General features: G+C 41.0%; 1 protein-coding gene across 3 annotated transcripts; it reads left to right on the top strand.

The window, feature by feature from the left end:
• The first annotated feature begins 2,643 nt into the window (after positions 1-2,643).
• On the top strand, positions 2,644-26,399 carry LOC109875812 (protein disulfide-isomerase A3-like). 3 transcript variants are annotated; one of them, XR_004202858.1, is made up of 14 exons: positions 2,851-3,146; positions 5,475-5,553; positions 12,672-12,789; positions 12,864-12,971; positions 17,519-17,648; positions 17,859-17,972; positions 18,331-18,456; positions 20,767-20,949; positions 21,198-21,306; positions 22,535-22,676; positions 23,135-23,263; positions 24,018-24,097; positions 24,233-24,290; positions 25,326-26,399. XR_004202858.1 is itself a non-coding variant. In XM_020468226.2 (14 exons), exons 1-13 carry the CDS (start codon positions 2,986-2,988, stop codon positions 25,413-25,415), a joined length of 1,485 nt encoding a protein of 494 aa, XP_020323815.1. In that variant the 5' UTR covers positions 2,852-2,985; the 3' UTR covers positions 25,416-25,421; positions 25,783-26,399. The 3 variants fall into 3 exon arrangements, 2 of the variants coding, with proteins under 2 accessions (XP_020323814.1, XP_020323815.1); XM_020468226.2 differs by lacking the exon at positions 22,535-22,676 and having other exon boundaries at positions 2,852-3,146; positions 25,326-25,421; positions 25,783-26,399; XM_020468225.2 differs by lacking the exon at positions 22,535-22,676 and having other exon boundaries at positions 2,644-3,146.
• Positions 26,400-26,549: the final 150 nt, after the last annotated feature.

Below are 26,549 nucleotides of genomic sequence, written 5' to 3'. Positions count from 1 at the left end.
ACAGCTATATAAATAAATTTGATTTGATTTGATAATAGCAAGCTACATCACCAACATCTTCAGACCCCACCACTTCACTTTCACAAATTACAGCTGTAATAGCAAGCTACATCACCAACATCTTCAGACCCCACCACTCATGCATCACAAACTACAACACAACGAGTGTATCATTTATAAAATGTAGACATATCCTATTCCTATGAACGAACACCATTCCTAATACCACGGAACAAATGTAAAAGGTCTTCTGTAATCAATATGTATAGATTCATCTATGGTTAGATGGTTTAATGAACTCCTTTTTAAAGGTTTTAATGACGTTGTAACAATGTCTGCAACAAGGCCCGTTACTAGTTTTTTGTCTGTTTAGGTGTCAGATTTTATTGTCAATATGAGCTATGCAGCGGTATACAGTATTTATTCTTATTTATGAACATTCTTATTTTAACATGTTTTATTTTGGTGAGGTACTATAAACATTTTTAATGTAAGAACATTCTACATTATAAGCTACGTCATGTAGAACTAGAGTTTCGGGAAAACAGCATGCATAACATGTACTTGTCGGTTGTTTTGCTCTAGGATGTCCACAGGTCTCGACTCGTCTGAAGGTCCCATGGTATCAGTTGAAAAAAATGTATGGTACATGACCAGTACATGTACTGTAGTTTGGTACGACAGTACATGACCTAAACTATGTTGACACCTGCTCATTGAACATATCATTCCAAAATCATGGGTATTAATATGGAGTTAGTCCCCCCTTTGCTGCTATAACAGCCTCCACTCTTCTGGGAAGGCTTTCCACTAGATGTTGGAACATTTCTGCTGGGATTTGTTTCCATTTAGCCACAACAGCATTAGTGAAGTCGGGCACTTATGTTGGGCGATTAGGCCTGGCTCGCAGTAGGCGTTCCAATTCATCCCAAAGGTGTTTGATCGGGTTGAGGTCAGGGCTCTGTGCAGGACCATCAAGTTCTTCAACACAGACCTCAACAAACCATTTATGTTTGCACCTCGCTTTGTGCATGGCCCAATGTCATGCTGAAACAGGGAAGGGCCTTACTCAAACTGTATGCTGTAGCGTTAAGATTTCCCTTCACTGGAACTAAGGGGTCTAGATAGAAACACGAAAAACAGCCCCAGGCCATTACTTCTCCTCCATCAAACTCTAAAGTTGCCACTGTATTCGGCAGGTAGTGTTCTCCTGGCATCCGCCAAACTCAGATTCGTCAGTCGAACTGCCAGAAGTTGAAGCATGATTCATCACCCAGAGAACGCGTTTCCACTGCTCCAGAGTACAATGGCGGCGAGCTTTACGCCACTTCAGCCGACGCTTGGCTTTGCGCATGGTGATCTTAGCCTTGTGTGCGGCTGCTCGGCCATGGAAACCCATTTCGTGAAGCTCCCGATGAAAAGTTATTGTGCTGATGTTGCTTCCAGAGGCAGTTTGGAACTCAGTAGTGAGTGTTGCAACCAAGGACGGACGTTTTTTTATGCGCTACAGCACTCGGCACATGGTCAAAAATGATGGTGCGGACTTCATTAGGCTTCACTAGACACAACAGTTCCCTGCCGTCTGCCTCCCTTTCTCTGATGCCCACCTCTTTGACTGGGCCCATGCCTACCTCTTTGACGGGGCCTATGCCCATCTCTTTGACCTCTTTGATGGGGCCCATGCCCACCTCTCTGACGGTCCCTTGTCCACGAGCTCTTTGATGTCTTCCTCTCCCTTGCTGTCTATCCTGCTCCATGTTGAAGGAAATTGCAAGTGTTCACACACACCCTTTGTATATGGTGACCAATTGTGATGACCACGATGTGAAATCAATTTGCAATAACTGTGATCGTGTATCATACCTGTAATTTAGATGTTTATACTTTTACAAACACATTTTATTTATGTAGTTCTCTATCCATATAGTAAACAAACTAGTTTAAAATCTATAGGTTTACCAAACGGTTAAGTAATTAACCATTAAAAGCAGTTGGATTAAGTGATGGTCAAATGTATTTAAACAACTGAGAAGATAATCATATGAATACATATTGTGAGCATTGAAAAGCAATTACTTTATATGAAAGGTATTTCTAGATGAAACACTTAGGTTTGGTGGAAAAGTAACTGATTTTGTGTGTAATTAGTCAATTGAAAATGTGCTTAACTTTTGAAAAAAATTGGCTTTTTGATGATCTGTATTGAGTTTGGTACTAAGAGTTGTGAAATTTGACCACATACTTGTGAAAATAGTACCAAAGCGATTAAAAAAACTAAATACAATTTCCTGATATTTCTTACCATATCTCTCAGATATAGCAGATACTTCAGAAAATACTAACCAATCACACAAACCCCCACCATGTCACCATAGGCCCCAATACAATAACCCCTTGATCACCCCACCAAAACCTTTGACAACATGTCTGCTCACAGAAATTAGGACCCCTCCTCACATCCACGATCCTGTAATCAGAACAATGGGTGTGATGTGCACTTCACATGTTTTTTTTCTATAATTTATAGTGAAATAATTATTTGTTTGATATTTGAACGTGATATTTCCATGGCCATGTCATATACCATCTGTTTTGAGATCGGTATCCCTCCTCAAAAGTCACAAGTGTAGCATTGTAGCATTGATCTGGGATTATACCCCGGACACCTCTCTGAAGAAAGCAAACGCCTTGATGATTAGCTACTGTCCTGTATGGTAGGCTAGGGATGTACTATGATTGACGTCGAAGTGGACCAATGTACTACTTACATGGCATCAATTTATGTCCTCCTCGACCAATGACAAGGTCATTTTCCGGCATATTCTGTTTATATCCCACCTCTCAATTGTCTACTCTGTCTACTCTATCGCGTTTTTCCGGAGAGGAGCCGGCAGGTGACAGCGAGGGTCTTCTTTACAGCATAGGTGCCATTTTATGTTTCTGTATTTAATTTGAAGATTTTGTTCACTGTAAGTATTTAGAAATATGGCTTCCTTTTTGTCGGTCATCCCTCCTTTCTTGTTATCGGTTCTCATATTTTCTGGAGCGGTAGTCGCACGGGGTGATGTGCTCGAGTTAGGGGACGCAGATTTCGATTACCTGGCAGCGGAGCACGAGACCATGCTAGTGAAATTCTACGCTCCATGGTGAGAGACAATACAAATGAAACATTATTTTATGTTAATCCATTGTAATTTCTACACATGTAATGTCATTTTAGGCAAATATGTAATGACAGTGATTTATCGGCTAGGCAACTGTCCAAGATATGTTACGTTAGTCAGCCATCAGCTAATGTTAGCTAGCTACAGTAGTTATATTCTCAGTATCGGCCATCATCTGCCAAATTGTTGGCAACTAGCTTGCAGTTGGCCATATTTGCAAACAGTATTTGAGCAGTGGCCGTGGGTAAAATGACTGGGAAGTCGAGCCCCCCCCCCCCCAAATTACAACCTGTTGTGACAATTGCGTTTGTTTGCTCCATAAACCTGGTTAGTTCCGAGACAAGAAGACGCAGTGGCAAAATAAATTCAACCACACCTTTTGTTTTATCACAAAACCGGATAGCAACCTCTGTCCAGTGAAGTCTACAAAGCATATTGCATGTAGAGTATCATACAGTTATATGACCTACAGCATGGCCGAGCAAGTTAATGTTTCCGACATTTTCGGACAACCAAACAACTTACGTTATTGATTTATAACCACACAGAGTTACCGCAAGTCGCAAAGAAAACAGGAGCTGCCCCCACTATTAGAGCGCCGTTTCAACTTCAACATATCATCTCTGCTTAGTCTAATACAGTGACATCTAAAAGATACCAAAAACGATTTATTCTCTATTCAACCTTAGCTAAATATGATGTGGCTGTCTATGGTTCTGATTTCTGTGTGCGTTCGATTTGTAGAGATCTGCTAATGCCATCCTCCTTTTTCATGTTGGCTAAACGTGATCACTTTGTCATACAGTACACACTTATTTTGTTTTCCTACTAGGCTACCTGTCTAAAATGCTTGCTCGCAAGCCTAACTTCCATTCATGGGCAACGTTAGCTAGCCTAGTTAACATGAACCTTCTACATTTAGCTATATTGAACTTTCATCCTCTCAGGCCAGGGGAACAGCAATGTATATGACTTATTGGTTGGATCAGAATCACCATTTATAAGCATTGGCCAGTACAGAATTAAGCAAAACCACAAGTCCAAATCCCTATCTCCATCCATGGCTAATTTAGAAAAATTGCCATTTTTAAATTGAGCTCGCTGAGTTTAGCTCAATGCTGATTGGCATTTTTTTCCTCTTTTTTTGTCAAGGGGAGGCCAGATGCTTGATGGCTTCTGTTGGGGTTCGTTTCCTTGTTCCTTGTCAATCATTGGCTCATTGGTGAAATTAGCATTATGACAATATCTTTAATTAAATCATTCAAAACCTTTATTAATGCAATTGCAGACCAGAAGTTGACAGCAGGAACATAACGCATGTTTCGAAGTAAGTTCTGCATCAAAGAAAAGTTCCCATGTTATTTTATTAAACCCGAAGTCCAGCCATAGTGATGTCACTGCCTATGTCATTATCTTTTACTCATGAGACCAAAACCATGCCTACTCGACACTAAAACTCTTATTTGTGTAACTATGTAAAAGCTGAGCAGTAAATGTTCAAGTTGATTTATAGTGGAATGTCTGACTAATCTCTTATCTCTTACACTCCCCTGCAGAGTTCTGTCTTCACAGTCACACATTTCTCAGAGGGGTCTCTTTTTATAAAAGGCAAAATCCAGAAAACAACTATGGTACAATACTAAACCTCTATAATGAATATATTGTTAATCTGTAGTCTATGACCCTATAAATGTAAGGAGGGCGGGGTCTTATAACCCCTCCCCTTCTATTAATACAACATAAGCATAATCAATTATTATAATACATCACACATTTGGTACAGCCCCTATCATGACTCCTAGGTGAACCTCTAACACTTCCCTTGCCTTTAATGCTACAGGTGGCAACCATGTCATACTTGTTTGGACCAGACATAATCAGATGGCCTACACATAGAGAGACAGAGTGGTGCTGTTTCAATCGCTCGGATGCTTTCTCCTGTGCGATACATTCAGCCTCTTGCAAATTTAAGGAAAATTATGAAACACAGAGAGACGATAGATAAATGATTTTACGTTTTTAAGCATTTTTCTTTTTACGTTTTTTCGAGGGAAGCCTGGCTTCCCTTGGCATCCATGAATACACGTCACTGTATTTGAGGCTGAGCTATTGATATTATTCTTCAAAATTGGCTTACCTTGGTGAGGAAGATTTATTTTAAACCCCAATTTGCTAATGCCTTTTACAGGTATAACACATTTCTACCCACAAATAACTATGTTATCAATTGCATTGCCTGTTTTCTTGATTCTGATTCTGTTCCTTGTGTTATATCTACCTTAATCTGCTGTATGTTTATTTGTTCTTCAGGTGTGGACATTGTAAGAAACTAGCCCCAGATTTTGAGACCGCAGCCACTCGACTGAAGGGGACAGTTCCACTTGCTAAGGTACTTATGAATGCATAATAATGCATAACAAAATGTCCAGGTGTTTGAACTCTTGCCGTCATCCAGGGTTACACAATGTTAATTGGTAGTTGCATGCCCTGCATGGCCCACTCTCACTGCACCGGCATAGTGTAAACTTTGTTTACAGAATGACAGCACAAATCATCATTCTGTCACCAAATTTGCATCTGACCTGTTCGTCAAGTGTTTTTGTAGTGCCTCCCGAGTGGCGCAGTAGTCTAAGGCACTGCATCGTAGTGCTAGCTGTGCCACTGGAGATTCTGGGTTCGAGCCAGGCTCTGTCGCAGCCGGCGGCAACTGAGAGGCCCATGGGGCGGCGCTCAATTGGCCCAGCGTCGTCCGGGTTAGAGAGGGTTTTGCCGGCAGGGATATCCTTGTCTCATCGCGCACTAGCGACTCCTGTGGTGGGCCGGATGCAGTACGCGCTGAAACGGTCGCCAGGTGTACGGTGTCAAGAAGCAGTGCGGCTTGGTTGGGTTGTGTTTCGTTTCGGAGGACCCATGGCTCTCGACCTTCGCCTCTCCTGAGACTGTACAGGAGTTGCAGATGAGGCAAGACTCTAACTACTACCAATTGGATACCACGAAATTGGGGAGATAAAAGGGTAGAAAAATACCACACAAAGTGTTTTTGTAAAATTCTCTGTGGAAGTTAAGTGTACTGTGTGCATAGATTTGTATGGTTTATTTAACTTCGCAAATAATTGTTTTTTTGTTTGGCATACATTTTAAAGTAAAAAATCTGAGTCTCAGCATCACTCTAACTGTGGAATTGCCCATAACCCATGGGATATGTGTCATGTTGTATAAATGATTGGAAACAGGCACAGGAATACGTAAATGGGGGTTTTAATTAGAGGTCGACCGATTATGATTTTCAACGCCGATACCGATTTATTGGAGGACCAAGAAAGACGATACCGATCAATCGGCCGATTTAAAAAAATAAATAAAAATAATAATAAAATAAAAAAACGTTTTTATTTGTAATAATGACAATTAAACAATACTGAATGAACACTTATTTTAACTTAATATAATACATCAATAGAATCAATTTAGCCTCAAGTAAATAATGAAACATATTCAATTTGGTTTAAATAATGCAAAAACAAAGTGTTGGAGAAGAAAGTAAAAGTGCAATATGTGCTATGTAAGAAAGCTAACGTTTCAGTTCCTTGCTCAGAACATGAGAACATATGAAATCTGGTGGTTCCTTTGAACTTGAGTCTTCAATATTTCCAGGTAAGAAGTTTTAGGTTGTAGGAATTATAGGACTATTTCCTTCTATACCATTTCTTAAATGGAAGAAGTTTGGAACCACCAAGACAGGGATGTACAGTGCCTTGCGAAAGTATTCGGCCCCCTTGAACTTTGCGACCTTTTGCCACATTTCAGGCTTCAAACATAAAGATATAAAACTGTATTTTTTTGTGAAGAATCAACAACAAGTGGGACACAATCATGAAGTGGAACGACATTTATTGGATATTTCAAACCTTTTTAACAAATCAAAAACTGAAAAATTGGTCGTGCAAAATTATTCAGCCCCTTTACTTTCAGTGCAGCAAACTCTCTCCAGAAGTTCAGTGAGGATCTCTGAATGATCCAATGTTGACCTAAATGACTAATGATGATAAATACAATCCACCTGTGTGTAATCAAGTCTCCGTATAAATGCACCTGCACTGTGATCGTCTCAGAGGTCCGTTAAAAGCGCAGAGAGCATCATGAAGAACAAGGAACACACCAGGCAGGTCCGAGATACTGTTGTGAAGAAGTTTAAAGCCGGATTTGGATACAAAAATATTTCCCAAGCTTTAAACATCCCAAGGAGCACTGTGCAAGCGATAATATTGAAATTGAAGGAGTATCAGACCACTGCAAATCTACCAAGACCTGGCCGTCCCTCTAAACTTTCAGCTCATACAAGGAGAAGACTGATCAGAGATGCAGCCAAGAGGCCCATGATCACTCTGGATGAACTGCAGAGATCTACAGCTGAGGTGGGAGACTCTGTCCATAGGACAACAATCAGTCGTATATTGCACAAATCTGGCCTTTATGGAAGAGTGGCAAGAAGAAAGCCATTTCTTAAAGATATCCATAAAAAGTGTTGTTTAAAGTTTGCCACAAGCCACCTGGGAGACACACCAAACATGTGGAAGAATGTGCTCTGGTCAGATGAAACCAAAATTGAACTTTTGGCAACAATGCAAAACGTTATGTTTGGCATAAAAGCAACACAGCTCATCACCCTGAACACACCATCCCCACTGTCAAACATGGTGGTGGCAGCATCATGGTTTGGGCCTGCTTTTCTTCAGCAGTGACAGGGAAGATGGTTAAAATTGATGGGAAGATGGATGGAGCCAAATACAGGACCATTCTGGAAGAAAACCTGAAGGAGTCTGTAAAAGACCTGAGACTGGGACGGAGATTTGTCTTCCAACAAGACAATGATCCAAAACATAAAGCAAAATCTACAATGGAATGGTTCAAAAATAAACATATCCAGGTGTTAGAATGGCCAAGTCAAAGTCCAGACCTGAATCCAATCGAGAATCTGTGGAAAGAACTGAAAACTGCTGTTCACAAATGCTCTCCATCCAACCTCACTGAGCTCGAGCTGTTTTGCAAGGAGGAATGGGAAATCATTTCTGTCTCTCGATGTGCAAAACTGATAGAGACATACCCCAAGCGACTTACAGCTGTAATCGCAGCAAAAGGTGGCGCTACAAAGTATTAACTTAAGGGGGCTGAATAATTTTGCACGCCCAATTTCAGTTTTTGATTTGTTAAAAAAGTTTGAAATATCCAATAAATGTAGTTCCACTTCATGATTGTGTCCCACTTGTTGATTCTTCACAAAAAAATACATCTTTATGTTTGAAGCCTGAAATGTGGCAAAAGGTCGCAAAGTTCAAGGGGGCCGAATACTTTCGCAAGGCACTGTAACCCCAAAAAGAGAGCGAGGTTAAACCTCTAATAAATACACGGGACGAGACCCGCAATGACCATACACGGAATAGCGGAGCCTGTGAGTTCAATAAGACTTTATTACAAAGTAATATAAGCCGAGCTTGTTCATGAAGGAACTCCCTTTCCAGCCTTGGCATACACTTTATTTATACAGGTTTCATCCTTACGCCACACACATCGTAACTCCTCTTTATGTTAATGTTTCATCCACCATTGTCTTTCTGCCTTGCACTAATTTGAGTTTGGTTTCATATTAGGGCATAGAAACAGAGCCATAGCAATGGTACAAAAATAAACAGACATGCCCACTCCCCAGACAGGTGCATGTCTAATGGGGCCTAATGACCTAGACACACATTTAGAGTACACTTATCCTGCTGACTACTACGAAATGTGTAATGGGCACATATGTACTGGAAAATGTGTAATTGTACTCACAAGACCAACGGACATGGGAATAATAACTGACCAAGACGATGGTGAACAACGGGCACAATTTATACAATTACTAATCAGGGGAAATGGAGCCAGGTGTTCGTAAGGAGACAGTTCAGTGACGCCTAGAGGCCGATGATGTACAGTAGACCTCCGGAACCGGTGCATGGAATCAGAAACGGTATGGGGGGGATCCGTGACAATTTGAGTTGAAACGGCTAATGTACTTTGTTAGGGTTGGGCGATATGGCCTGAAAATCACAACGCTTATCTTTCAAACGTATGGGCAATTCATGATATACAGTGCCTTCGGAAAGTATTCAGACCTTGATTTTTTTTCTCCACATCTTTGTTCCATTACAGCCTTATTCTAAAATTCAATTGTTTTTTTCCCCCTCATCAATCCACACACAATACCGCATAATGACAAAGCAAAAACATTTTTTTTTTTTTTGAAATGTTAGCTAATTTGTTTAAAAAAATGTAAACTGGAAATATACAATTTGCATAAGTATTCAGACCCTTTACTCAGTACTTTGTTGAAGCACTTTTGGCAGCGATTACAGCATTAAGTCATCTTTGGTATGACGGTACAAACTTGGCACACCGGTATTTGGGGAGTTTCTCCCATTCTTCAGTTTCTCCCATTCTGCAGATCCTCTCAAGCGCTGTCAGGTTGGATGGGAAGCATTGCTGCACAGCTATTTTCAGGTCTCTCCAGAGATGTCCGATAGGGTTCAAGTCTGGGCTCTGGTTGGGCCACTCAAAGACATTCAAAGACATGTCCCGAAGCCACTCCTGCATTGTCTTGGCTGTGTGCTTAGGGTCATTGTCCTGTTGGAAGGTGAACCTTCGCCCCAGTCTGAGGTCCTGAGTGCTCTGGAGTAGGTTTTCATCAAGGATCTCTCTGTACTTTGCTCTGTTAATCATTTCCTTGATCCTGACCAGTTCCCCAGTCCCTACTACTGAAAAACATCCCTACAGTATGATGCTGCCACCACCATTCTTCACCGTAGGGATGGTGCCAGGTTTCCTCTAGGCGTGACACTTGGCATTCAGGCCAAAGAGTTCCGTTTTGGTTTCATCAGACCAGAGAATCTTGTTTCTTATGGTCTGAGAGTTTATGGGCCTTTTGGCAAATTCCAAGCAGGCTGTCATGTGTATTTTACTGAGGAGTGGCTTCCATCTGGCCACTCTACCATAAAGGCCTAATTGGTGGATTGCTGCAGAGATGGTTGTCCTTCTGGAAGGTTCTCCCATCTCCACTGAGGAACTCTAGAGTACTTTCAAAGTGACTATCAGGTTCTTGGTCACCTCCCTGACCAAGGCCATTCTCTCCTGATTGTACAGTTTGGCCGGCGGCCAGCTCTTGGAGGAGTCTTGGTGGTTCCAAACTTCTTCCATTTAAGAATGATGGAGGCCACTGTGTTCTTGGGGACCTTCAATGCTACAAATGTTTTGGTACCCTTCCGCAGATCTGTGCCTCGACACAATCCTGTCTCGGAGGTCTAAGGACAATTCCTTCGACCTCGTGGCTTGGTTTTTGCTCTGAGATGCACTGTCAACTGTGGGAACTCATATAGACAGGTGTGTGCCTTTCCAAATCATGTCCAATCAGTTGAATTTACCACAGGTGGACTCCAATCAATCTCCAATCTCATAGCAAAGGGTCTGAATACTTATGTAAATTAGGTCTTTCTACCAACTTGTTTTTGCTTTGTCATTATGGGGTATTGTGTGTAGATTGAGTTTAAAAAAATCAACTTAGAATAAGGCTGTAACATAACATGCGGAAAAAGTCAAGGGGTCTGAATACTTTCTGAATGCACTCTATCTTGATTTTACGCTGCATTTCAAAAAGTCCAAAATAATTCAATGAATTGTGAAGTTATACCTAGGCTAAATATAAATCTTACACAACCATAATACCCACTAATCTTTTAATTAGTCTGTCAAAATAGTTTAACCTGTTTTTTTCTTATCACTGATCTGGCTTTCAAGTCTGTATGAAAAATGCCCTTTTTTTGTTACAAGTTTAACTAGAACCATGCATAATGCACATTCACTACTGATGGGTTCTGACTTGTGGGTTCTGCCTTCTGACTTATTCATGTCACTGAGGGAGAGAGGGGAATGTATAACGTTTACATTCTGTCAGGATATGTTATTGTTAGCCTGGTACAGGTCAACATGACAGCCGTGAGTTGGGGGAGGAGTGAGGAATTTGGGCAGAGGTCAGGTTAGATGAAGTGAGGAAGAACATATATCACTAATGTTCTATATAGCAACAGAACAACAATTGGCTGTTCAGATGTGTGAGGGGCTCAGCATAGGAGAAAGGGTTCAATACCTGTGCTTGTGTGAATATGTTCTTTGTCTTATGCAGCTGTATGACCCCGTGGGTGAATACACTTGGTTTAAGATTTACTATGCCTCCGTGAGTGTTTTACTCTTTATTTAGAACCTAACACTTTTAATGACAAACTTCTTGTAGCAGGCATTAGGCTTTAGAAAATTCACACGGGTCTCATCAACAATCTCTCAAGCCCATGTGCTAGTGATTAGCCAGCTAATCTTTTTATATTTCAAGTTTAGCCAACTTGGATCTTTTTGCTAGCTAACAAGGTTGAACACCCTTCTGACCGTCTCCAACTGTTTGAACAGAATGTTAGCCTGTCCACTTTGTTCAGATGTTGATCAAGTGGCCTACCTTATTTCTCAGATTGAGAACGAGGAGTCCATTCCTTATATAATTGTGTTTTATGCTATAAAACATATATTAAACAAAGACGAGACAGCTAGTATAACAGTCTTTGGCAAAAATGCTGCTAGAGGTACATGGGTACCCCCATTGTCGCGCACAACAAACTGAGCATTCATTTTCCAGAATCAATGTTCATTGATACTTTCGTTTTAGTAATGTCTGTTCTGTGTGCAATTTGAGTATTTGAGACATAAAAAGGGTATCGTTAGAGAAGTTGACTTCTCCTCTATTACAGTAATGTCTCAATGTGTTTGTGTCCATATGACCCATTCTGTTGGACCAAAACTCAAATGTAAATAGTGAGTTGAAACCGCTTGACATAGAGGAAGATGTGATCTCATCTTGGTTGGAGTGAGGGGCAGGGGGATGGGCTTGGTGTGTGTGTGTGTGTGTGTGTGTGTGTGTGTGTGTGAACCGTAGAGGAAGAGACGAAGCGATAGGTTTCACTCTCGATAAAATCTGTCCAAAATAAGGCCAATGCGTTTCCATGGGCTTATTTTGGACCTAAGCTTGTCGCCTGCCTTCCCGCCTTTGGGACAACTACTCCCATTGTTAGGGCGGAGACGTGCATCTTGTCATTATATACTGATCTCTGGTGTAAATGAAGGTTCACACAGTACAGAGGGGCGAATGAGACGAGACCAAAAATACAACATGAGAACAAGCAGACATAAAATCTTTAACAAAATACAGGCATTTGGGATATCGTGCAAAAACATAAATTTGAATTAATCGATATATTGCTCAGCCCTACTTCATATTGCCTCTATCATCTCCATTTCATTATCTTTCTCACTACTTTTCTCACAAATGTAGCTTTCTATCATATGTTTCTATCCCTTTCTCTCTCCTCTTGCATTCCCTCTTTCTCTCTCTACCTCCCTCCTTCCCTATCATCTCAATCTCTCACCCCTCAGGTGGACTGCACAGCGAGCCCAGACACATGTGGGCGTTTTGGGGTCACAGGGTACCCCACGCTCAAGATCTTCAGAAACGGAGAAGATGCCTCGTCCTATGACGGGCCACGCTCCGCAGGTGTGTGGTTTGAATGTTGTTAGAGTACACTAATCATGTTAGGCCTACTAATGAATTTGTCTGCATACACACAGATGGCATTGTCCACTTCATGAAGAAGCAGGCTGGACCCAACTCTGTTACCCTGCGCAGGGAAGCAGATCTCGAGGCCTTTGTCAACCACTTTGACGCCAGTGTAGTGGGTAAGTCGTCCTCTAGAAGAGGATAGTTACCTGGATTTAGCTGGTCAGTTTTTCATGTTAAGAGCGGGTGTTCTTAATATTTTGTATACTCGCTGTATATGCATTAGAGCTGGGCAATATGGTTTAAAAATCATATCTCGATTTTCTTTCCCCAAACTTATGATCATGTCACGATATAAATCTCCATTAAAAAAAAATCTCCATATAAATCTGATCAAGTGTTATTTGCCACATGCGCCGAATACAGCAGATGTAGTAGACCTTACAGTGAAATGCTTACATACAAGCCCTGAACCAACAATGCAATAAGCTTTGTTGTACACTTTTTTAAAAGATAAAATACACTTCATTTCAAACACTCTGCAATAATGTAATGAATTCAGGGCGTATGAAATTAGTCTAAATATATGCCACAATAATTTGATTATTTTATCAAATAGTTTAACCTGCTTTTTAGCAATAATCACTGATCTGCTTTCAAGTCTGTCTATGAAAATGCCCTTTTTGGAACAAATTGAACTAAAACCATGCATAATTCACATTCACTAATAGTGACTAACTTGTAGCAGGCATTATAAACAATCTGTCAAGCACAAGCCCGCATGCTGGTGAGTAGCCAGCTAATCTTTATTTCAAATTTAGCCAACTTGAATCTATTTGCTTGCTAACAAGGCAGAACAGTTGAATTGTTCTAAACACACCTTTCTCCAATTGTTTGAACAGTATGCTAGCCTGTCCACTTTTTTAAGATGTTGAAATCAAGTGGCCTACCTTATTTCTCAGAATGAGAACAAGTTGCCAATTCCTTATATAATTGCGTTTTATGCTTATTGCACAATTATAAAACACAGACTAGATAGCTATAACAATCTTTGGCAAAAATGCTGCCGTAATATTTGAGCATTCATTTTCCAGAATCAATGTTTCTTGTTACGCCTGTTTTTAGTAATGTCTGCTTTGTGTGCAATTTGAGTAGTTGAGACATTAAAAAGGGTATCGTTCAACAGGTTAACTTCTCCTCTATTACAATAAAATAATGTCTCAATGTGTTTCTCCATATGACCCATTCTGTTGGACCAAACCTCAAATGCAAATACCGAGTTGAAACCGCTTTTCAGAAAGGAAGAAGTGATCTCTCAACTGTGTGTGTGTGTGTAAACAGAGAGGAAGAGATGTAGCGAGAACATCTTGCTAAAATCTGTCCAAAATAAGCCCAAAGCATTTCTCTGGGTTTTTTGTCCCTAAGCTTGTCTCCTGCCTTTCCCGCCTTTGGAACAACGACTCCCATTGTTAGGGAAGAGACGTGAGCATCTTGTCATTATATTCAGAGCTCTGGTGTAAATGGGAAGGTGCACAGAAGGAGTGAAGGAGACGAGACCAAAAAGACATGAAAAGAAGCGGACATAAACTCATAAAAATACAAAAAAGATTATTGCGATAGAGGCATTTGGAATATTGCACAAAACATAAATTCAAATGAATCGAATTCATTCAATATATAGCCCTGACCTAATATGCATATTCATCTCCATTTCAGCACCAACTGGTAGATTTAAAAATACTCTGATCTTGTAGGTAAAAAAATAAATAATAATTTAACAAGGCAAGTCCGATAAGAACAAATTCTTATTTACAATGACGGCCTACTCCGGCCAAACCTGGATGATGCTGGGCCAATGATGGGTCTCCCAATCACGCCCGGGTGCGATACAGCCTGGATTAGGGGTTTACAAAAAAAAATGTCCCACGACCCCATTTTGATATCAGAAAATTCTCTCTACCCAAACGTGTGAAATGATGTAATTAACAGATTTTTACTTTATTTGGGGCGATGGCAATCAATTGCAAATTATTCTGACATAATGTTTCTTATCTCAACACCACTAATGAGATGGGTGTACTTGATGCATGTCGTGTCGGAGCTTCTCAAAGTCAGTGTTCATGGTCGACAGTGCGCACCTCATCTCTGCTGTCACATCCAACCTGGATCAATATTTGGTTTTAAATGCAGACGAGAACACAGAATCCAGCATCGCACAGATATGAGCTGGCAAAGGGTAGCCTACAATGAGTTTTATGGTGCTTTCAAGACAACTGGGAACTCTGAAAAATATGAGGTCCACTTTGGGTTGGATATTGGAGCTCTAGAAAGAGGCCTGAGTTCCCGAGTTGGATGACCGTTCAAAACTATTTTTCCCAGTCAGAGCTCATTTCTTTCCGGAGTTCCCAGTTGTCTTGAACGCACTGAAGTCAAAAGACATTGATTTCAGAGTTCCAAGTTCCCAGTTGATTTTAACGCGGCATTAATGCTCAGAGGGAGACGGCAGGGTATTCCCTTTGAATCAGAAACCAAAACTCCTCTGTAGTGACCCGTGAATCCATTTGGTCACATGAAAAGCTTGATCAGATGTTCGATTTCATTTACTGGCATGTCAACTGAACCAGGATCACAGTCAAACGGATTGTGTGGGACACTCGTGTGGGACACTTACTGATGCTGTCCTGTTATTTTCTTCAGAAAGTCAACCATGTTCATTCTGAATGACAACAGTTCCTCTTTCAATGTGAAAAATCTTTCCAACACTCCCCCCTCGATAACCACCAAGCCTCGGTGTGTGATCGAACATTGTCATGCTCTGATCCCATATCTCCACATAGTTTTGCGAACAGGCGTGCGCACAGTGGATGTGTTTTGATGTAGTTTACATTTGAAGTTACCTGCTGCGGTATACCGTATCGAGTTCTGTGCTAAGCTCTTTTAGTGTATCATAAAATGCCTCCATATGACAGACACATTCATAACTAGAGGGCAGAGGCCTGCCTGCCATCCTGTGATAGATGGAGCCCACCATTTGAATCCCATATGGAATCAGCTTTTTTGTCAATATAGCCAGGCAGCACACTGAACATCGCCTATGTTGTTTTATGCTCGGGAATCGTGAGACAACAATATATCCTCGCGAATAGCATCCCCCGACTTGTATAGTGAACAAAAGTCCATGAATGGGCATCTTGGCCCTCACAGAGAGCACATTGTTTACACCATATCAATTCCTGCCAGTAATATCAAAGTCTCTGCAAGTGTGTGGTTTCATAGCGTAGCCATTTATTGTGAGAACGATTCAAGTTCAACCTGTTCCAATGATGTAAGGTTGCTCAGGTTTAATTTTATCTTTTAGATTTGAATAATTGTCATTTAGAATGTTTGTTTTTTAAATTATTTATAGAACAATAGTTCTATAAATCTACCCTTACTAATGGAACTGTATGACAACGGTCCAGTTCGTTGTGAACCTTGCTCCAGGTTTAACCTGCTGTGTGTGTGGTCGGAGTTCCATAATGATTTAAGTATGCTACATGACCCTCAGGAGCAACTACACAGGCGTGAAAGAAAGGTAAATGGTAAGAAAGAGAAACGGAATGAGATGATGCAAAATGTCAGCTACAAATTGAAGAAAACAAACACGAAAGTGGCAGTTCTAAATGTATGTGTTTAATACTGATGGTGGCTGCCGACAGTGGCTAATATTAAACATGATACAAATTGTCAAATGAAACCAGTCATATGCTTCCGTATGACTGGTTTCATATTTGTCTCTAGGGATCATAAGGAAAAATAATCTAAAACATGTGTATTTACAATCTTCTCCAAATGGATTACTCATTTACCTTGCTCTTATCTGTAGCTCTTATCCATTTAGAAATTACAGTGCATGGAGAAAGAAATAACAGCAATCGGGGGAAAATGAAAGTAGAACCGGTAAATTCGCTCAACCTTATTCATGGTTTCCTCGCATGTAACGGTGGTGGAATTATGAGGGAATAAAGTCCAGGTCAGAATACGATGTATCTGTACACTCCCTCATTACTTAGATCTCCACCCCGAACAAATAGCAGGTGAATAGCATGCTATTCTCATGCTTATATTCAAGTTCATAATACGCATAGAGAGAAAAGTGCATAAAAAGGGAATTCCATTCCATTTACCTCGTTTAACCCTGGTTAGAATTGGCTGCCATGTATATAATAGTGTGGATAATAATCTACCTCATAGTGTGGAAATGTGTTTATAAAACAAAGGAAAATCACGTGTTTTACTGCACCTTTTTCTCCCATGGCTGCAACTCCCCAATGGGCTCGGGAGGCGAAGGTCGAGTCATGTCCACTGCCTGCCACAAGTAGTCGCTTGAGCCAAGTAAAACCCCCCGTGGCCAAACCCTTCCCTAACCCGAATGAAGCTGGGCCAATTGTGCGCCGCGCTATGGGACTCCAGGGTTGTGATACAGCCCTGGATCGAACCAGAGTCTGTAGTGACGCCTCTAGCACTGCGATGCAGTGCCTTAGACCGCTGCGCCACTCAGGAGCCCCCTGCGCTGCCCCTTTAAATGGCTCCCTGAATCTGTACTTTTCACATTGGTTATAAATGATTTCATGTCCACTGCTCTGAAAAGCTTGTGAGAGGTGAATACAACATGGTGGAAGCCAACACACTCGATGTGTTGGAGAGGGCTAATATACTTTCTCTCCATACTTCTCTCTTCCCTCAGGATTTTTTTCTGGGCCTGACAGTGGTCAGCTGGCAGAGTTTCTGAAGGCGGCCAGCGTCATGAGGGAGCACTTCCGCTTCGCCCACACCATCGACATGACCCTGGGCCTCAAACACGGGGTGGACACTGAGTGAGAGCAAGGGAGAGGGAGGATAGGGTAGAGGGAGGGAGGGATAGGGAGAGAATTGGAAGAAGTGAGCGTGATCAAGATAACCCTGTAGAGTTCAATCAGGTTTCTTAGTGCGGGGCTAGAGCAAAATTGTGTACATCCAGGAATGGATTGAGAAACACTGCTATGGTGTGACCAAACGACTACATTATTTTCCCCGTGTCTCTCCAGGCGTGTTCTGCTGTTCAGACCCCCAAGACTGAGCAGTAAGTTTGAGGAGAGCGTACTACGCTTCACTGAGACGATCACCACCCACACACTGCGGCGCTTCATCAGAGACAACATGTAAGACTACTGCTCCCCTCTGTCTACTCTTCATCTACTCCAATGTCTGTGTTACTTTAATGTCTCTTTTTTTCTGCATCTCTTTCTAACACTTTCTCCCTATCATATCCCTATTCATCTTTTGATTTACATTTTTGTTTTTACAGGTTAGTCATTTAGCTGACGCTTTTCTCCAGAGCGACTTACAGGAGCAATTAGGGTTAATTGCCTTGCTCAAAGGCACATTGAGACATTTTTCACCTAGTCGGCTTGAGGATTCGAATCAGCAACCTTTCGGTTACTGGCGGAACGCTCTTAACCTCTAACTCTACTTGACTATCTAACATTGTTGGTCTCCCTTTTTACTGTTTTTGGTCAGTTTTGGAATGTGCCCCCATCTGACCAATGAGAACAGAGATAAGCTGAAGGGGCAGGACTTGTTGACTGCGTACTATGATTTGGACTACCTGCAGAACCCCAAAGGCACCAACTATTGGAGGAACAGGTTGGTACCATAACACTTTAAACCAGTGATTCTCAATTGATGGGTCACGGGTGTCGAAGTAATAAAAATAAAAAGACTCACCCCCCCAAAAAAAAAATCTACGTTTTTTTATATATAGAGCTACTAGCAGTGCTATTTAGCCGATTTGGTTGATTTTGCGGTCGGGCTCAAACCAGTGAGTTTACCGATATTCTTCATCAAGAATATGTTGAATGGAATTGTTTACAATGAAAGGGTGGGAATATTGTCATATAATTACTACATTTATTGTCAATATAGCTACAAAAAAAAAAGTTTTACAGATTGCATTTCGTTAAAAAAAATTGCAATGTGAATATTGGGTCCCGACAACCTGGTTCAATTTTGGTTTTTGAGGCAAAACCTGTTGAGAACCACTGCTTTAAAACACTCAAATTAGATAACCCACAATTAAACTAAACATTGTATTTTATTTCAGTTCTGTTTTTCATTTGTTACTGAAATCCTATTTGGTACATTTTTGCTAATTTATACAAAAACGCAATATACCATTTACATAAGTATTCAGACCCTTTACTCAGTACTTTGTTGAAGCGCCTTTGGCAGTGATTACAGCCTTGAGTCTTCTTGGGTATGACGCTACAAGCTTGGCACACCTGTATTTGGGGAGTTTCTCCCATTCCTCTCAAGCTAAGGGTGGATGGGGAGTGTTTCTGCACAGCTATTTTCAGGTCTCTCCAGAGATGTCCGATCGGATTCAAGTCCGGGCTATGGCTGGGCAAATCAAGGACTTGTCCTGATGCCACTCCTGCGTTGTCTTGGCTGTATGCTTAGGATCGTTGTCCTGTTGGAAGGTGAACCTTCGCCCCAGTCTGAGGTCTTGAGTGCTCTGGAGCAGATCTCTCTGTATTTTGCTCCGTTCATCTTTGCTTCGATCCTGACTAGTCTCCCAGTCCCTGCCACTGAAAAACATCCCCACAGCATGATGCTGTCACCACCATGCTTCACCGTAGGGATGGTGCCTGGTTTCCTCCAGACATGACGCTTGGCAATCAGACCAGAGAGTCTTGTTTGCCTTTTGGCAAAGACCAAGCGGGCTGTCATGTGCCTTTTACTGAGCAGTGGCTTCCGTCTGGCCACTCTACCATAAAGGCCTGATTGGTGGAGTGCTGCAGAGATATTTGTCCTTCTGGAAGATTCTCCCATCTCCACAGAAGAACTCTGGAGCTCTGTCAGTGACCATTGGGTTCTTAGTCACCTCCCTGACCAAGGCCATTCTCCCCCATTTGCTCAGTTTGGCTGGGCAGCCAGTTCTAGGAAAAGTCTTTGTGGTTCCAAACTTCTTCCATTTAAGAATGATGGAGGTCACTGTGTTCTTGGGGACCTTCAATGTTGCAGAAATGTTTTGGAACCCTTCCCCGGATCTGTGCCTCGACACAATCCTGTCTCGGAGCTCTACGGACAATTTTTTCGACCTCATTCCTTGGTTTTTGCTATGTCAACTGTGGGACCTTATATAGACAGGTGTGTGCCTTTCCTAATCATGCCCAATCAATTGAATTTACCACAGGTGGACTCTAATCAAGTTGTAGAAACATCTCAAGGATGATCAATGGAAACAGGATACACCTGCTCTCAATTTTGTGTCTCATAGCAAAGGGTCTGAATACTTATGTAAATAAGGTATTTCTGTTTTGTTTTTTTATACATTTGAAAACATTTCTACCAACCTGTTTTCACTTTGTCATTATGGGGTGTTGTGTGTAAATTGATGATGATAAAAAAAAAAATTTAAATAAGCATTTTTTGAATATGGCTGCAACGTAACAAAATGTGGAAAAAGTGAAGGGGTCTGAATACTTTCCGAAGGCACTGTATTATTTCCTGTGGCCGTCCTCACGAGAGCAATTTTCATCATAGCGCTTGATGGCTTTTGCAAATAAAGAAAAACCCTTGAATGAGTAGGTGTGTCCAAACTTTTGACTGGTACTGTATCTCTTATGTGTTAACTCAAAATGACACAGTGACTAGGTTCCAGTTTAACAACATTTACTTCACTGTATTATCACAGTACATAGTTGCCATCACACTCAGGCCAGGTCCATCTCCAGTGAGACTCCTGCGCAGGTGTATAAATAATAGAAATATAGGGATACTTAAAACATGAACTTAACATTATGTATGTATATTCACTTAGATTATTTATTTTGATTTAGATCTTATCCTTCAAACAATACATGTAATATCTGAGCCCCAAATATTGTATACAAGGTGGTATATTAAGTCACTTGCCATTATTATTGTTTAGTGTCTTTCATTGTCTCTCCTCAGGGTGATGAAGGTGGGTTCTCAGTTTGCGTCCCAGGGCCTGAGTTTTGCCGTGGCCAATCGCAGGGACTTTGTGGATGAGCTGGAGGAGGAGTTTGGTCTGGGGGCGTCGGACGGAGGAGATCTACCCTTCGTAACCATCAGAACACAACAGGGATTCAAGTACACCATGAGGGAGGAGTTCACGTGAGTTACAGGCATGGAACCTCAACTAAGTCATAACTTCTGAGCTCTACCACATATAACCCTACTACCCTAATTTTAACCATGAGAACATGGTTGTGAGTTACAGAAATATCAGACCCCTATCCACAGACAATCTCACATCCTTACCCAAACTCGAACCATCATCTAAAATGAACCCTTATCAAAGAGGGCGATGTGGGTTGGATAATGCCATAGGTTCAACAATAAATAATGATTCTATTTAACAGGCGAGATGGGAAGTCCCTGGAAAGATTCCTGGAGGATTACTTTGCTGGACGACTAAAACGTTACATCAAGTCGGAGCCCATCCCTGAGAAAAACAAAGGCCCCGTCAAGGTGTGTGTGTGTGTGTGTGTGTGTATTTCTATGTTATTATTCAATACTCAATCACAGTACATTTGTGTTTCTGATTTTGTTAATTCTCATGCCAATTCACACATGTACGGCTGAAGTTGCAAGTTTACATGCCTCTTAGTCAAATACATTTAAACTCAGTTTTTCACAATTCCTGACATTTAATCCTAGTAAAAATTCCCTGTCTTAGGTCAGTTAGGATCACCACTTTATTTTAAGAATGTGAAATGTCAGAATAATAGTAGAGTGATTTATTTCAGCTTTTATTTCTTTCATCACATTCCCAGTGGGTCAGAAGTTTACATACACTCAATTAGTATTTGGTAGCATTGCCTTCAAATTGTTTAACTTGGGTCAAACATTTCGGGAAGCCTTCCACAAGCTTTCCACAATAAATTGGGTGAATTTTGGCCCATTTTTCCTGACAGAGCTGGTGTAACTGAGCCAGGTCTGTAGGCCTCCTTGCTCGCACACGCTATTTCAGTTCTGCCCACACATTTTCTATGGGATTGAGGTCAGGGCTTTGTGATGGCCACTGCAATACCTTGACTTTGTTGTCCTTAAGCTATTTTGCCACAACTTTGGAAGTATGCTTGGGGTCATTGTCCATTTGGAAGACCCATTTGCGACCAAATTTTAACTTCCTGGCTGATGTCTTGAGATGTTGCTTCAATTTATCCACATAATTTTCCATCCTCATGAAGCCATCTATTTTGTGAAGTGCACCAAGTCCCTCCTGCAGCAAAGCACCCCCACAACATGATGCTGCCACTCCCGTGCTTCACGGTTGGGAAGGTGTTTTTCAGCAAGCCTCTCCCTTTTTCCTCCAAACATAAGGATGGCCATTATGGCCAAACAGTTTTATTTTTGTTTCATCAGACCAGAGGACATTTCTCCAAAAAGTATGATCTTTGTCCCCATGTGCAATTGCAAACCTTAGTCTGGAGGTTTTGGAGCAGTGGCTTTTTCCTTGCTGAGCGGCCTTTCATTTTATGTCGATATAGGACTCGTTTTACTGTGGATATAGATACTTTTGTACCTGTTTCCTCCAGCATCTTCACAAGGTCCTTTGCTGTTGTTCTATAATTGATTTGCACTTTTTGCACCAAAGTACGTTCATCTCTAGGAGACAGAACACGTCTCCTTCCTGAGCGGTATGACGGCTGTGTGGTCCCATGGTGTTTATACTTTCATACTATTGTTTATACAGATGAACGTGGTACCTTCAGGCGTTTGGAAATTGCTCCCAAGGATGAACCAGACTTGTGGAGGTCTCCAATATTTTTCTGAGGTCTTGGCTGATTTCTTTTGATTTTCCCGTGATGTCAAGTAAAGAGGCACTGAGTTTGAAGGTAGGCCTTGAAATACACATCCACAGGTACACCTCCAATTGACTCAAATTACATCAATTAGCCTATAGCTTCTAAAGCCATGCCATCATTTTCTGGAATTTTCCAAGCTGTTTAAAGGCACAGTCAACTTAGTGTATATAAACTTCTGACCCACTAGAATTGTGATACAGTGAATGATAAGTGAAATAATCTGTCTGTAAACAATTGTTGGAAAAATTACTTGTGTCATGCACAAAGTAGATGTCCAAACCGACTTGCCAAAACTATAGTTTGTTAACCAGAAATTTGTGGTTGAAAAACGAGTTTTAATGACTCCAACCTAAGTGTATGTAAACTTCCGACATCAACTGTAAGTAAGCATTTCACGGAAAAGGTCGCCACCTGTTGTATTCGGCGCATGTGACAAATAGTTTGATTTGAATGATTTTCTCTGGGTTTGTGTGTGCGCCCTCTCACAGGTAGTGGTAGCGGAGTCATTTGAGGAGATTGTGAATGACCCGGAGAAGGACGTGCTGATTGAGTTCTATGCCCCCTGGTGTGGTCACTGTAAGAGCCTGGAGCCCAAGTACAAGGAGTTGGCAGAACAGGTGAGCAAGACTACACACGCACTCATACAGACTCACCAATGCCACATTTAAATATTTTTTATTTATTTACTGCCCCCATTCACGATTATGGCTTTCCTCAGAACATTTGGGGGCCATTGAAAATTGTAATATGTCAAATTAAGGAAGTTAGGCCCTTTGTTCTCACTGAGTACGTTTATATGCACAGTAATAATTCAATATTAAACTGATTCTGGCAGTAGGCAGATCATGCAAAAGTCATGTAAACACCTTACTCTGCTTATTTTCATCGGCGTCAGGTCAAAATCGAAGTAAGCATACGCTGATTAAAACACCTGGTTTTCTGAGTAATCTTTCTAATTATTTGAACATGTAAACACCTTAATCCGCATTCCAGCGGTGTATTTAATCTGCACCGGTAGCGCAAGCCTCCCTCTTTAGCGTGAAAGAAGTAAGTTTGTAACCACCAAATTTCTGTGTCTTAGAAAAAGTTTTCACATGCAAACTTTATATATCCGAACTCAGAATCAAATATACTTCCCAAAAATAACACTGTGGTAGAACATTTATTTTGATTGCAGATTTTGTGCGTTTATCAAAATCCGATCAGGGGGCCTGATTTCAGATGTGTCCATGTAAAAAGGATTATTAGGGAAATCGTTCTTCTTGTGAAGCATATAAAGGTTTCAATCAAACTATTATATTAGTCGAACTAGCCACATTATTGTGTGCATGCAACCCTAGTCGTTGGTTGATTCTCCTGTTTTCTTCTCAGCTCTACTCTGATCCTAATATTGTAATTGCCAAGATGGACGCCACAGCCAATGATGTTCCACAAGCCTTTGATGTGCAAGGGTGAGACGTCACATTTCATCACCTGGTTGTTCTTTCCCTTCTATCAGGACTCACTTATCTTTCCATTTATTTTTCCCATGTTTCTAGTCATTCATTCATTGTGTTTCTCTCTCTCTCGCTTTTATTGTTCTGTAGGTTTCCCACCATCTACTTTGCTCAGGCAGGCAAGAAGGACCAGCCCAAGCGATATGAGGTGAAGTGCACTTACACTGTTAATACCATTTTACACAAGCAGACACAAACTAGTCATATACCAGTGTTTCCTCTATATTCAGTTAGCAGCAACCTGCCACTCCCAAAAAATTATATATAGAGATTATATACAAAAGTATGTGGACAACCCTTCAAATGAGTGAATTTGGCTATTTCAGCCACAGACATGCTATCTCCATAGACAAACATTGGCAGTAGAATTTCCTTACTCAGTGATTTTCAACGTGCACCGTCATATGATGCCACCTTTCCAACAAGTCAGTTCGTTAAATTTCTGCCCTGCTAGAGCTGCCCCGATCAACTGTAAGTGATTTTGTTGTGAAGTGGAAACGTCTAGGAGCAACAACAGCTCAGCCGCAAAGTGATAGGCCACACAAGCTCACAGAACGGGACAGCCGAGTGCTGAAGCGCATAGTGTGTAAAAATCATCTGTTCTTGTTTTCAGCACACACTACCCCATCTAACACCTTTGGGATGAATTGGAACACCGACTGTGAGCCAGGCCTTAATTGCCTAAAATTAGTGCCCGACCTCACGAATGCTCTTGTAACTGAATAGAAGCAAGTCCCCGCAGCAATGTTCCAACATGTAGTGGAAAGACTTCCAATAATAGTGGAGGCTGTTATAGCAACAAAGGGGGACCAATTCCATATTAATGCTGATCATTTTGGAATGAGATGTTCAACAAGCAGAGGTCCACATACTTTTGGTCATGTAGTGTATATATTTCTGCCAAGATGTGCTTATAAAGACATAGTGTCAGATTTACATTTTCTACTTACCCAGAGGGAAATTAACTCATGGGTACAATTTTTATGTCTATGCGTGCAGTTTGAAGGAAGTTGCTAACTAGTGTTAGCGCAATGACTAGAAGCAATGGCTTGCGAAACTACTTCTCCTGCTACCTTTGCCACCACTGCTGAAAAAAATCCTAGGGGAAACTGCATGTATTGATGTATGAAAGATTTTATGTTTGGTTACAAAGGGGGCTTACAATGTTTTCCTCTAATTCCAGGGAGCCCATGAAGTGAAGGACTTCATCAAGTACTTGAAGAGAGAATCCTCGCACGTTCCTGTTGTCAGCAGAGTGAGAGAAGACCTGTGAACAGAAGTAAGGTGATGGCAGGGGTGTATTATGAAAAATGTAGCTTGAGACCCCTGGAATTACGGTTGTGGATATTCACAACTTCTGCTAAGATTCTTTATTTCTGATGAAATGACACTCCAAAAACCTAAATCTACCCACAATAATTTTGTTCCTTGAAACAATAGTTTTGAAAGTCACACAATTGACTCTCTAGGAAAAGAGCCCCTTGTAATTGTTCAGGAGGAGAAATAACATTTCTACAGAGGAAGAGAGAACAAAGATTGAGGACTGCGAATCTCTAATGTCAAGTGACTTGGAAGGGAGATGAGGCTGATTGTCTTGGCATGAGACTGAACCAAACCTTCCCAATTTACTTTCATTAAAGGACAAAATCAAAATTAATATCAACGGCATCAACTCACCAAGGAGCAGTTTGGTGCAGGTTTGTCATGCATCAAATACCATGAAATGAATGGATGTTGTATAATGACACTGTAATAACACCTATTTGTTTCTAGGTCTTGACTTACCACCTGTATGTCAGAACTATAGGTCTTCTTCACCACTATAAGAAGACCTATAGATGTTTTAACTTTATGTTTTTGAATATTCTGTTTTTTATTTATGTTTATGTAGAATGTTTCTATCATTATATGCCATTTTCCCCAGATTTTTTTGGGAGCAAGTAACTTCTGAAAGGCATGTACAATGTTTGGATTTGACTATGAAGGCCAGATGTGTGTTATTTATCATATTTATTATATAGTATAGGCAATACAGTAATTCACTTTCTGTGTACTGTACATAATGTGTGAACATATTTGCAATCTTAATTGTCTCTATTTTGACAGAGCCTTTTGATTTATTGATGTACATTTTATTTGTTGCAACTCAGAGGACCCATTATCCTTACTTTATTTTTGATCCGCTAAGAAATGTTTGTCTTTGGAGTTTTCTCACTTAAAAGATGCTGAAACCATTTAATAAAATGACTGACTTCGATGTGTCTTTGACTTTCTTCTCGCTAATAGTCCTTCTCGCTAATAGTCCGACTGTTCGAGTCTTATCGGGCCTTGTCGGGTATCTTGCATTTCAGAAAGTGTCTAGCCAATGTTGGATTACTGTATATGGACTTGCTTGGTTTTGTACAGG

This window comes from Oncorhynchus kisutch, linkage group LG14 (assembly GCF_002021735.2).
Source record: "Oncorhynchus kisutch isolate 150728-3 linkage group LG14, Okis_V2, whole genome shotgun sequence".
In the NCBI taxonomy this organism is placed as follows: domain Eukaryota; kingdom Metazoa; phylum Chordata; class Actinopteri; order Salmoniformes; family Salmonidae; genus Oncorhynchus; species Oncorhynchus kisutch.
The sequence above is the reverse complement of the archived record's forward strand: the minus strand, read 5'-3'. Positions and strand labels throughout refer to the sequence as shown.